A 13,254-nucleotide genomic window follows, 5' to 3' on the forward strand; every position below is an offset into this window, starting at 1 on the left:
TCTTTATCAGACTTGGGCACCTTACTCCAGTTCATGTATGCTAGTGATATCTCCTTCCCTTTAACCAAGCTTTCAATGAAATTCGTCCCAAAAAAGTGTTGGGAAAGATCATACTCCAAAAAATATGATCTTTCCCAACACTTTTGGAAAACGCCCCAAAAAATATGATCTTTCCCGGCACTTCGCAAAATGACTCAAAAAATCTCCTCTTTTCCCGCACTTTTCAAAAAATGACCCAAAAGATGATTTTCCTAGGCACTTTGTAAAAATGCCTCTAACAGAGTGCCTGGAAAAATCTGACGTGACATAGTGGAAACCTAATGAAATGCTCGGGCCACGGATGAGGGGAAACTAGCCGGTGATGCGCATTCATGGAGGGCCGACCACCGGTATGCACCGTCCTTGTTATTACTGTTCTTAGGGTATCTCCAGCAGGGCTGCGTGGTCCTAAAATGCGTCAGCAACAGGTCCAGCAGCCTGACACATAGTAATCGGGCCATCCGCGGAGACGCAAACGCGGCGCATATTTGCCCCTCGGACGCGTCGCGGCGGACGCTGCCCGGACGTGTCAAGTGACTGCTCGCTTTTCTAACAGGCCCGCCTGGCAGTGAGCTATAGGGTTGTATCGATCGCATCGCTTCCGCGGCCGCAGCTTCGGTGGTCTTCGCTTTCGCGTCTGCACCATAGCCTTCGCCATCAATGGCGCCGCTTCATCTTTCGCACCAGGACTGACGGGCGGCGGCTAGGCTTCTGCGCCGCCATCAATGGTATCGTATCCCCCGTGCGCCCGACCTTTAAAAGTCGACCGGCATCGTCCTACCATCGCCCACACCACCGACACCTCCGCTCCCACCCGCACCACCGCGCGCTGCCGCATCACCATGGGAAAGAAGAAGAACGACTTCGAGGCGTCCGACAGTGGCGTTAAGAAGGAGGCGCGACCGAACAGGGTACCCCTTCCCGTCGCCGTGGCGCGGCTCATGCACGCCAACTGGATGTCGTGCCACCTCTGGCGGGACGTGCACCTGCCTGACGGCGGCTCGCGGCCCAGCCACCTCCGGGTGCCAGTCCTGCCCGTGCTTCTACGCGAGCTAGAGAGGAGCGCCGAGATCCGGCGCAGACGGCGGTACCTGTCGCTAGACCTCCGCGCCGATCCCGCTTTCGCCATGACTCCAATAGCTGGCACAGCTGGCGCGAGACCGATGAGGATCCGAGGAGGGTGGCGGGATTCTTCGGCGACCGGGAGTTCTCGTTTGAGTAGCCACCGCCGCCTCGTCGTTAAATATGGCAGACGTCGGCGCCTCCACAGGACAACGACTAGGACTAGACGCGCTGGCCTACCACAACGAGGAGGCCAAGGACGACTCAGACGACTTTGTCGCCTGCATCTTCCATGAATGGCAGGCGGCCAAGGCGGAGGGCCGCGAGTTCGACCTCCCGCCGGCGATGACCGACGATGAGATAGCGAAGCTCGGCGTCCTCGTGTCGTAGATGGAGCGACCGGTGCAACCGCCGCTGCCCGGTACGCCACCGACATCATGCCGCCGGACCTTACGGAGGAAGAGACCCTACAACGGGCGCTCCAGAACTCAGCCCCGCAACTGCCGCCTCCACCTCCACCAGCGTTCAATCCGTGGGTTGCTCCACCTCCACCACCGGCGTTCAATCCGTGGGATGCTCCACCTCCATCTCCACCTCCGGCGGCACCGGCATATGTTCCGTCGGTTGCCAACTGACCGTGTCGCTGAAGCACCCGATGCAAACGGACGCTAGATCATTTAGAGTGACCGCAAACCGGACGGCGCGCGCATATTTTAAGCGTCCAAAATGCCGTTGTCCGTTGAAGATGCCTTTAGCGAGGCGGAGGAAAACGAACGGCGTATGTTATGCAGGTGTAGGTTATGAAGTGAAATGACTCGCGCAACTGACCGGTGACGTGCCGGCTGCTCAGGCAACCCGGCAGCATGTGATGGTTATATGATGCGAAAGGCCACTTTTCTTTTGGCACCTCAACTGCGTGATATGTAGTATGTTGGATAATGAAGCTGGGCCTCGGCTACCACGGAAATCGGAGGCGGCCCGCCGGCCGGCGGGTCTGAATCTATGGGCATGTACTGAGGAAACTTAATGCAATTTTTTCTGGTTTCAGTTTGGCGGCTTGCTCTTCTCGCCGTTCTTCAGATTTGGCGAGATCTATTTCTCGACGTGTTACTGGCGTTTGTCGTTGTTTACGACGGCGCTGGGCCCGGGCGAGGTGGTTCTTCTGGAGCGAAGGATGTTGGTCCGGAGGTGGTGGTTATGTCGTTCTTCTCCGACTTCATCGATGAGAGGTGGCATATCTTGGTCCAAGACAGCACGGGGACGTCCCCCGGTCGACGTGCCACAACGACATGTGCCTCGCTGCTTGCAGCAGCCTGTTCATTGACTCACAAAGCCTCGTTGGCGATGGTGCTTTTTTGGATCTTGCAACGGTGGAGGCTCGACGTCTCTTCTTGCGTTCGTCTCGGCGTCGTTGGAATTGGACGGCGGCCGCTGGCTACGGTGGTTGCAGGAAACCCTAGAGATTGTTTTGTATTTCTCGATCTTTTAGGTTTTTATCTACAATTTAGGATAATCATTTTATCCTGGTTTGTCTTTTAGTTTTCACATGTCTTGCTTCATATAACTTGGTGTTCGATTAATGAAATATGTGGTTGCCTAAAAAAAAAGCTGGGATGGCAGCGGTTGTCTTGTCTGTCCATCTTGGTTCCGGAACGTTTTGCTTCCGCAAATCCGTTCTGATCTCAGATGTAGATGCTCTCGTTTTGGTGGCCAATCACATTGCACACCCTAAGCCCATTCAGCTATGCCTATGCACTTCCTTTGTATCTAGATGAGTCGATTTTACACCCGTTTTGAAATGAATTTTAAACAACAGAAAATTGTAGCCTACATCTCGATATTATGTGTGCTCATAAAGTCGTTCCGTGGAAAACCGACATTTTTTTTGTGTCGCGTGCAATAAAACAAACTTTGGTGATTAAAAAAGCTTTTCACAAGACATTTCTTTATCTTTTTCACACATGACACAAAAATATTATTTTTTTGTGAAACTTAGTGTGCACACATACAGTGTTGACATATACACGCCAAATTTTTATTCAGGTTTTTTTGTTGACATTTTAAAATGTTTTCTCGGGTACCAAGAGCATATGCTCCCAAGTTTAAAAGTGGGTTTTTATTACTTTCATGTTATATATGATGTGGTTAGTAGTTCCTGTTGTGGTCAGCAGTTTCTTTTCTGTGCTTTCTATTGTTTGTGTGGCTGTAGCCAACTAAATCAAGACTATGGTACGTTCAGTGGCTTCTTTTCTCTCTTCGTTTGTTGTTCAGCAGCATCTGTCTTTGTGTAGAACTAATTAACACAATTAGCTACCACATGTGGAGGAAATTCGCTTCTGCCAGCTGAAGAAAAAGAAACATACCAGATCAGCTCGCGTGTGCTTGCCACCGCTCAGCAACTCTTCATCCACGAGCTCACTAACAAGATCGACGAGCCAAAGTACTGAATCCTGATCGGTGGCAGCGCTCCATCGCCACATACGTCGATTCCAAGGAGTTCAATCTGCAGGCGTTTCTGCCACTGCCCAACCCCTCTTCGTCCACGAGCTCACTAACTGGATCGTCGATGCCAAGGAGTTGAATCTCCACCAGCAGCAGCGCCTCATCGCCGCACACGCCAGCAAAACGGAGCTTCTTCCCTTTACTATGCAGCTTACCCTCCGCTTTAAGGTGCAGGGCTTCATCACCACACGCACCAACGGAGCAGAGCTTCTCCTTTTCTGCTCTGCGGCCTACTTATTGCCTCTGGCTCCTGTCTCTCTGGTGGAAGACGAGACTCACCGACGGCCGATGAACTCACGACAGGAGGCGCTCCAACAGTCCAATCAGAAGGAGTGAACCCAGTGTAAATATGTGTTGACGCTGCAACTTTCTGAACATCACCCATTATATTACTTGCCTTTTTTTTTCTTGCTTCTCTGCAAATCACTGAACATACACTACAAAACTTGAGGATCACAAGGAGTTTACAAGGAGATTCAAATTATCTCCTTGCCAGTCGCCAGTCGCCATGCTTAAGCTTCCTAGTCCTTACCATGAGTTTACAAGGAGAATTAGCTGTACTGAAGGATTCATGCACTGCAATTTTCAAGCAGATATTCAAATTATCTTTGAAAGCAAGAAATGCCATAGTAAGATAACAGTACCAAGTATATTGGCAAAGAAAAAAAACCATAGTATACAGATTGACCAACAAGGGGTGGACTTATAGAGTCAAATTACAACTTCTAGTCTATGAAACGAACTCTAAATATTCGGAAGTAGCAGGAAAACCTTCTTCGGGACGAACCTTTCCACTTCCAAATCCTAACACTAATAATTAAAAGACAGCGAGCAATACACATATCTAGCCTTACAATAGGTGCAATGTTATTAAAAGAAACAGATAAACACATTTCACAAGCACACCAACAGTAGCCCGTAATTGTTATTTCTGTGAACACAAAGAATGAAAACGAAGCACGGTATGGAACAAGAGATGCAATAGTCCAATGTTTGTCAAGAGGAGCCAAAGGCAGGAGTCTTGAAACATCAGATGAAGACATTTCACTTCCATCCTTCCTTCTGCCAACCTACGTATATAGCAACAACTCTCATCAACACATGTTAAACTAGTAATTAATATGCATGAGAAAACGAGTGCCAGTGCAAAGAATCAACTAGCGAGCAGTTGTGTGACTTACATACACATTTATGGACTAGCAAGGAGCAGTCAAGCTCGCGGAGTATACCAGAACTGACGCATACCACCATTTCGAACACATTCACGCAACAACGTCAAAAAGCCCTGTGTGATTTCGTGAAAGCCTAGATACCGGAGGGTCACGAGGAACTTAATACCAGGTGGGATTTCTGTGATGCTGTCGAGGTTGACTAGCGATAATTTTTCTAAAGTCACCATAGCACCTTCCTGTATATCTAGCTGCTTAAGATTATCAAGGTCCCTTAACTGAAGAGTCTTCAGGTTGGGAAACCACTCCGCGAGAAATACCAGCTTTTCTCCGTTGTATGCTCCATCAAGAAATAGCTCTGTCAAATTTGACAGCAGAGAAATGGATGGCAGGGGGTCTTCTATCAGCTGTGATAGATTTAGACGCAAGGAATATAAGTTCCGACCTACGGCTTGGAAAGAGTCTATGTCTAATTTTCCTGTCAAATTTAGCTTTTGTAGGTTTGGCGGGAGGGCATTTAACAAAAGAACCTCATTCTCATCACTTGCAATAACATGTAGCTTGGACAAAAAATGCATTTCCACTAGAGACTCGCAGAGGGTTTCATGGTAGACTCTCTTAACATTGAATAACCTTAGGCTTCTCAGTTGCCTTAGCTCCCTCAATTTTCTAACAGACTCATCCTGTGCTTCCAATGATTGTAGTGTCTGCAGGTTTGTTAGATTACCAAGACCGCTGCGGATTCTTACACCACTTGACGACAAGAGAAATCTGCCATTTAGATATTTAACTTTTTGAGCGAACAAGTGTCTAAGCTTCTTCAGTTTAACAATCCCACCAGGTAGCTCGTCTATTTCAGATCTACTAAGGTCGAGTGTCAACAAATTTGAAAGCTTCTCAACAGACTTTGGGAGCATCTTAACTTTTGATCTACGCAGACCTAAATGACGAAGATTGAAAAGATCCCCAATAGCATATGGAATATTCACGATAGGTAGACCACTTAATTCTAGCACAGTCATGTATGTTGACATCTCACACAGCAAATGTAGTAGAGTGAGTGACGGCATACTCTTGTCTAATACAGTGATGGATCGAAGCTGGTGTAAACTTGAAATTGATCGTTCAATGTCCTTCTTTAGTTTCTGTACTACCAATCGACGCCCATCCTTCTCAAGAGATCCTGCACATTTGTCTTCGTCATATGTAACACCAAAAAGATCATTCCGACACAAATCAATTGCCAATTCTCGTAGGATATCATGCATTCTGAACATCTTCATCCTACCAAATGAGTTCCTTTGAACAAGTTGTAGCATGTTTCTCTGGACCAACTCTTTCATGTATCCTTCAGCCACTTGTTCAAATGTGCTTGCACCCCTCTCCTCGATGAATCCCTCTGCTGTCCATAACCGTGCAAGCATGTTTCTTCCAAAAAGATAGCCTTCAGAAAATAAGCTGCAATACAGGAAACAACTTTTCAATTGTGTTGGAAGGTAGATGTAGCTCAGATGCAAAACATTCCTCACATCGCCGAGCATAGGATTATTTATTAGCTCCCAGCCCAACTGGTCATTTATTCTTCTCCATTCTTCCACAGTTTTCTCACGCACACGAAGGAGGCTACCAACTGACACAATAGCAAGAGGCAGGCCTTTGCAGCGGAGAACTATTTCCTCAGACAAAGGTTTCAGGTCTTTAGGACATTCGTGATCAGCATAGCTTGCAAAGGTTGTCTTGCAGAAGAGATCCCATGCCTTGTCTTCTGGTAAATCTTTTAGTGTTAACATACGATCTGGAGTGGCACGTGCAGCGACATCACCTTCCCGTGTTGTGATAATCAGTCTACTGTTCTTTCCATTACGAATAAGCCTAGAAAATTCATCAAATGCTTTTGGAGTCCAAACATCATCCAATATGATCAAGTACTTCTTGTCCGCAATGAAGGTTATCAGTATATTTTGAAGGCCATCAATCTCCAGGTTGGTGATATCACCTGGTGTGTCTTCGCTCTCTTTGTATAGTTCAGTTATTAGACGTTTAAGAACATCTTTTGTGGAGTAAGTTTGAGAGACAAAGACCCAGGCATGGCAATCAAACTTTTCTCTCTCCTTCATATAGACATTTGCTGCCAAAGCTGTTTTACCCAGCCCTCCCATTCCATGCAACACTATCACGACAGAGCAATCCAAATGCATACCTCGCAGCCATGTCTCAAGTTGTTCTCTGTCTTCATCCACTCCCACAAGATCTTCTTCACCAAGGGAACGTGAAGAGCTTGCGAGATGTTGGGACCTCTCAACAATGTCACTTGAGTTACTGGAATTCCCACCATCAACAACTGAAACCCACCGACTTTTAACCAGGAATAGGTGCCCAAGATTAGTCTCTGCTTCCATAACCATTGAAGCTATCTTGTTCAAGGAAATCAACACGTTCGGTTGCTTGCATCCTTTCTTCAAATAGGTACCCCATCCAGTAGCATGTTTATGGCCAACAAAATACAAATACTCATCCATAATGTCCTCGATCTCATGGGCAAGCATTCTCAACTCTTGAACCCATATTTCATAAGTCTGATTCCTCCTATTTCGTATGTCCACTCCACAAAGAAATCCATGCATTAGCCTGAGCTCCATTCTGATGCGACCCATCCGGCCCTGAAGCTCTGTTAACTGTGTATTAAACTGTTGGAACTGCAGGCTAGCCTGTTTTACTGCTTCCTTCCCTAGAGCGACGCCAATCTTTATCACAACTGAAAGAATCACTACCTCCGCCATTTGCTATATATTTGGCGTAGCCAGGTTGCACAGGAGGTAACCAATGTGTGTTCGGGGTTTATTTACAGCATAATCTACAAAGGGAAGGGACAATGTAACTATTAACCATTGGAACCAAAACCTCAAAAGTATAATACTAATCATCTGTAAGCTTAGATTTGAATGAGAGTCTATGCCATGTTAAAGACTATCTTAACCTTGTAATCGAAGGGGTACATTCTAATCTTCACCATATATTCTGTAGAGGAGGTGTACCGAATCATTGTTAAAAGAAGAATATGAGATGTGCCATTTACTGCATTGTATGCTATTGATCTCTCTTTGCGGAGTCACTTTTAGTACTTCCTCAAATCCATAATAAATGGTTAGTTCAAATTTGAACTAAAACCCCAACACTTCTTATGGATCGGAGGGAGTAATAAACTTTGCAAATAAATGAATTGTTGTGTGGAGTGGCGGAGCTCAAAAAATTGTACTATAAGCCTTATATATTGTTTCCTAAAAGCTGGGGGCGCTAGCATAGATGGCGGGAGTACTTCGACGGGCTGTTCAATGGGGAGACTGAGAGCTCTACCATTGAACTGGACAACTCCTTTGATGATACCAGTAGGCGTTTTGTGCAACGAATCCACGAGTCTGAGGTCAAGGAGGTGTTGAGAAGGATGAACGGAGGCAAGGCAATGGGCCCTGATTGTATCCCCATTGAGGCGTGGAGAGGCCTCGAAGACATAGCGATAGTATAGCTAACTAAGCTCTTCAACTCCATTTTTCGGACAAACAAGATGCCAGAAGAATGCAGACGCAATATATTAGTACCAATCTTCAAGAACAAAGGGGATGTTCAGAGTTGTACTAACCATAGTGGAATTAAGCTTATGAGCCATACAATGAAGCTATGGGAGAGTCATTGAACACCGTTTAAGACGAATGACAAGCGTGACCAAAAATCAGTTTGGTTTCATGCATGGGAGGTCGACCATGGAAGCCATCTTCTTGGTACGAAAACTCATGGAGAGATACAAGGAGCAAAAGAAGGATCTGCATATGGTGTTCATAGACTTGGAGAAGGCCTACGATAAGATACCGCGACAAGTCATGTGGTGGGCCTTGCAGAAACACAAAGTCCCAGCAAAGTACATTACTCTCATCAAGGACATGTACGATAATGTTGTGACAAGTGTTCGAACAAGAGATGGCGATACCGATGACTTCCCGATTAAAATAGGACTACCACCAAGGGTCAGCTTTGAGCCTTTATCTATTTGATTTGGTGATGGATGAGGTCACAAGAGATATACAAGGAGATATCCCATGGTATATGCTCTTTGAGGATGATGTGGTCCTAATCGATGATAGTCGAACAGGGGTCAATAGGAAGTTAGAACTATGTAGACAAACCTTGGAATCGAAAGGTTTTAGACTTAGTAGAACTAAAACTGAGTACATGATGTGCGGTTTTAGTACTACTAGGCACGAGGAGGAGGTTAGCCTGGATGGGCAGGTGCCTTAGAAGGACACCTTTCGATACTTGGGGTCAATCCTGCACAAGAATGGGGATATTGATGAAGATGTGAACCACCGGATCAAAGCCGGATGGATGAAGTGGCGCCAAGCTTCTGGCATTCTTTGTGATAAGAGTGCCACAAAAGCTAAAAGGCAAGTTCTATAGGACGGCAGTTCGACCCGCAATGTTGTATGGCACTGAGTGTTGGCCGATTAAAAGGCGGCATGTTCAACAGCTAGGTGTGCGGAGATGCGCATGTTGAGATGGATGTGTGGCCACACGAGGAAGGACCGAGTGCGGAATGATGATATACAAGAGTTGGGGTAGCACCGATTGCAGAGAAGCTTTTCCAACATCGTTTAAGATGGTTTGGTTTGGGCATATTCAGCGAGGCCTCCAGAAGCTCCGGTGCATAGTGGACGTCTAAAGCATGCTGATAATGTCAAGAGAGGACGGGGTAGACCAAACTTGACATGGGAGGAGTCCGTAAAGAGAGATCTGAAGGATTGGAGTATCACCAAAGAACTAGCCATGGAAAGAGCCGCGTGGAAGCTTGCCAGAACGATGAGTTGGTTACGAGATCTTATGGGTTTCACCTCTAGCCTACCCCAACTTGTTTGGGAATAAAGGCTTTGTTGTTGTTGTTGTTGTTGGGGGGCGGTGGCCCCCCTGACTTGTAGCTACGCCAGTTATATGTGCTTCGTTGATGAAAAGGCAGGAAGTTTAACCTGATCTGTTTCAGCAAGAAAATCCTCATACCCTTTAATGCAAGAAGAGCATATGCACAGAATAACACAAACAAATTATTGGGCAATATGTCACACTATGAAAGAATTATTAACATCTGAGATACAGACTTGTCCCAAATAATTATAATATCTAATGGAAGTGGAAAATAAAGCCTGAAGATATATATACCTGACAGCTGCTGGACCTTGACTGATGAATTAGGAAGTTCATAGACTCGTCCTTTTTCACTAAGAATATCTTCACTGTACTTGTCATGCCAGCTAGAAGAATCCACAATACATTAATCATAGAGTGCTTCCTTAAGGAAATACATCAATCATATAGTAGCTACTTTCAAGGAGAAAGTTTGAGTACAACCTAAGATAGCACGAAAATTAGTTAGCAGTAGAAACCAAAGGACGGTGTAACTAGAAACCAAAGACGACGTACGAATGGGCTACATTCGAAGATCAGCAACCTCCCTGTGTGTTTCTGAATGTAAGACTATCAAAGCAGTCTCATGGTTTGGTGAGAGTGATAACTGTTGTCTTTATTATTCCTAGGCATCAAAAGGTAAAGAATCTGAAGCAAGGTTGTGAGTCAATCCCTGGCAGGGTTTTTATCACTCATGGCCCTTGGGTGTGAGAGTCTGCTAGTATATTTTTTTACGACAGTGAGAAACAGAACATTCATGCTTGAATTGACAACCAGAGCCAAATGAATCAAGAAATAAGTTTGAGAATTTTTGCATACATGCTTGATAATGACTTTAGATTTGATTTTCTACCATGGCGTCTTCCTTTTCACTTTGAACCCCAACAAACTTTCAGGCTTGTCTGCTTGATGAGTGGTGAACTGCAGTGAGCTGTCCTGTTGTTCTCCAAAGAATACAGGTCAGAGATCCAACTAAGTTAAGCATATTACAGAGCGAAAATAACAGGATGGACCAGTGCAGATGAGAAACTCTGGCCAGCTTACACTAGAATGCCATGTTTCATATGGATGTTGCTAATGAGCAGTGTCAAACAATAGGTGCACTGTGAGACTGAAATGGATATGGCTAAGCAACAGATTGAGAGAAAAATAGGTGCACTGTGAGATTGAACTGGATATGGCTAAGCAGCAGATCGAGTCCAATTTTGGGGGTATAATTATGTGATGCAAATGGCTTAATTTTCGGTTCAAAAGTTGTGGTTGGGATGGATGTACTCCTTTAATTTTCCAAAATGGCAAAAGCTTTGCCTGATTGAATTAATAAAGCAGAACAGTTACGTACACGATGGCTGAAGAACCAGCCTCAGAACTCTTGAGTTCCGCTCTTTCCATATTGATCTCCCATCGAACAAAGATCTAGAGGGGCTGGGGATCCTATCTAGGTACCTCGATTGCACAGAAAGAGGAATCACCCTATTGGTGTTGTTCTGCTGTTGCTCTTTGTTTCCCTGTTGATGAAAGCGTTGTGTGTTTTGAACTGTCTTTTGTGTGGAAAAAAAAAACTGTTATGGTTAACATCTATGTTCCTTTAACTGATAATGGTATGCGAGTTTATCCTGTTTTGGAAAAAAAAAAGTCACATATAGGCAACACGATGAATAGCAACCAAGACTGGCTTGAGCTGCTCATCCGGTTAACTAATTTGGGCTTGTACATGAAGCTTGCGTGTTTCCTGACTAAGCTGTTGCATCTTGTCTGTTACTGATGCGGAAGATTTTTTTTTTTCGAATTTTCACCGGGGGGGGGGAGAGGATCCCCACCTGAATTATGTTGAAAAAAAGGGGCAGTCCCCAGATGTTTACAGCAAGAAGATAGAGAGTAGAGGGAGAGATCAATTACAAACAATCATGCAGCAGGTGCATGGAGACATGCAAGCCAAGCATCCACAGGGAGACGCCCACGCCAAAGAACGGCGTCGTCACGGCAAGCTTTCAGTAGATGCAGAAGAGAAGCTTCCTCACCGCGGAAAACTTTAGCATTGCGCTGCTTCCAAAGATGCCAGCAGCCAAGAAGGAGGAAGGTCGACGTGGTGTCGCTCGCCACCCTGCTCGGAGCCCGGAGAAGAGGCAGGTCGGTGATGCAGAAGATATATTGAACATGGAATTTTAGGCCAGCTATGGGTGTGTATGTATATATACACATACCTGCTATTGAAGCTCTTGCTTGCAATCCTGGTGCGCTTATGAGAAACTGTGCAATCCCTTTAGATTTTTGGCTTTTGCATACACGGTGTTCTAGTGTATCTTCAGTTTAGCTCCGTGGATTATCTGAACGTAGTTTCGCTTGCTCTGGCTGGTTTCTCCTACCAACTAACCCAACAATTGAGTTATTTTTTTATTTTAAACTATACCTACTGTTGTGTTGGTGGTAAAGAAATAGATATTTGAAGGGCATCCGAGTCAAACACGGCATCTTCCTTGGTGCAAGCAATTGTCGTTCAGTTTACATAGCATCTCTGCACCCCTCAAACTAAGATGTTTCATTTTCGACAATAGACCAATCAAGTAAACAATCTGAGTTGGTGTTAAACCGTACTTGAGAGAGTCAAGCACGGCAAAGGGATCTTCAGTACCATAAACAAATACAAAACTTTGAATCCTTGCTGGTCCATAACTAATACTGCCAACTAAAGATTCACCATGGGAAGCTACTATTGGATAATACACAAGTTGTTGGCAAAGATGGCCTGATGGAGGCCAGCCAATCAAAGAGCTGAAGCTGGGATGCGAGACGCTTGAGGGCGAGTTGTACTGAGAGCGTATCAGCTTAATTCGGTGTTGTTGATTACGTACGGGTCGACATTGCGTTGAACGCATCCTACTGTAACGGCGGATTCACTTAGCAGGGGAGTTGGCTTGCTTACCTTGCCCGAACGACACCGCCAACCTACCATATGATGTTAAGACACTTCAGATTTGGCATTGAACTGATGTAGTAAACAATTTGCAATCACTGCGCATAGTTTATCCTTATAACTGATGCTTCGAGGCTGGTACACATGTGGCATGGACGACCAGATCAAGGCCACCTCACGCTGCAGTCGCTAAAGAAACAATTGTGTTTAGTTTGTTAGTCTCGACGAGTAGCGTGCCTAATCATCTTGGTGTAAAAAAAGGAAATATTTGAAGATACTTGAGTGAATAAAGCTTGGCAACGGGATCTTCAGTATAAACAATTGGCAAGTATAAAACTTGGAATCATTGCTGGCCCCTAATTAGTACAGACAACGGGGAGCTATTTGATAAGAGCACTGCTATACACACGACGTTTTACATCCGATATTTGTACGATCTGGGCTACCCTCTGTGCCTACTCGAAAATCCAGGCCAGCGCCAATCCAAACCTCATAGCTCAAGACAAAATCCATCTTCTCCATCTGCATTCTTCCTTCGTTGTGTCTCTAAGGGCATCTCCAACGGTTTGATGTATTTCAAACGATACAAATGACTGTGCGTGACCGTTTGCATCGGGTATT

General features: G+C 45.4%; 1 protein-coding gene across 3 annotated transcripts; it reads right to left on the reverse strand.

The window, feature by feature from the left end:
- Positions 1-4,305: 4,305 nt before the first annotated feature.
- On the reverse strand, positions 4,306-12,080 carry LOC124682460 (disease resistance protein RPM1-like). Of its 3 annotated transcripts, XM_047217152.1 has the most exons (7): positions 11,924-12,080; positions 11,619-11,823; positions 10,539-10,655; positions 9,975-10,163; positions 5,218-7,626; positions 4,785-5,130; positions 4,306-4,673 (listed from the first exon to the last, which is right to left on the reverse strand). In XM_047217152.1, the coding sequence occupies exons 5-6, from the start codon at positions 7,550-7,552 to the stop codon at positions 4,814-4,816; spliced, it is 2,652 nt and encodes an 883-aa protein (XP_047073108.1). In that variant the 5' UTR covers positions 7,553-7,626; positions 9,975-10,163; positions 10,539-10,655; positions 11,619-11,823; positions 11,924-12,080; the 3' UTR covers positions 4,306-4,673; positions 4,785-4,813. The 3 variants fall into 3 exon arrangements, with proteins under 3 accessions (XP_047073108.1, XP_047073103.1, XP_047073099.1); XM_047217147.1 differs by having other exon boundaries at positions 4,789-7,626; XM_047217143.1 differs by having other exon boundaries at positions 4,785-7,626.
- Between the last annotated feature and the right edge of the window lie 1,174 nt (positions 12,081-13,254).

Source organism: Lolium rigidum, chromosome 1 (genome assembly GCF_022539505.1).
Source record: "Lolium rigidum isolate FL_2022 chromosome 1, APGP_CSIRO_Lrig_0.1, whole genome shotgun sequence".
In the NCBI taxonomy this organism is placed as follows: domain Eukaryota; kingdom Viridiplantae; phylum Streptophyta; class Magnoliopsida; order Poales; family Poaceae; genus Lolium; species Lolium rigidum.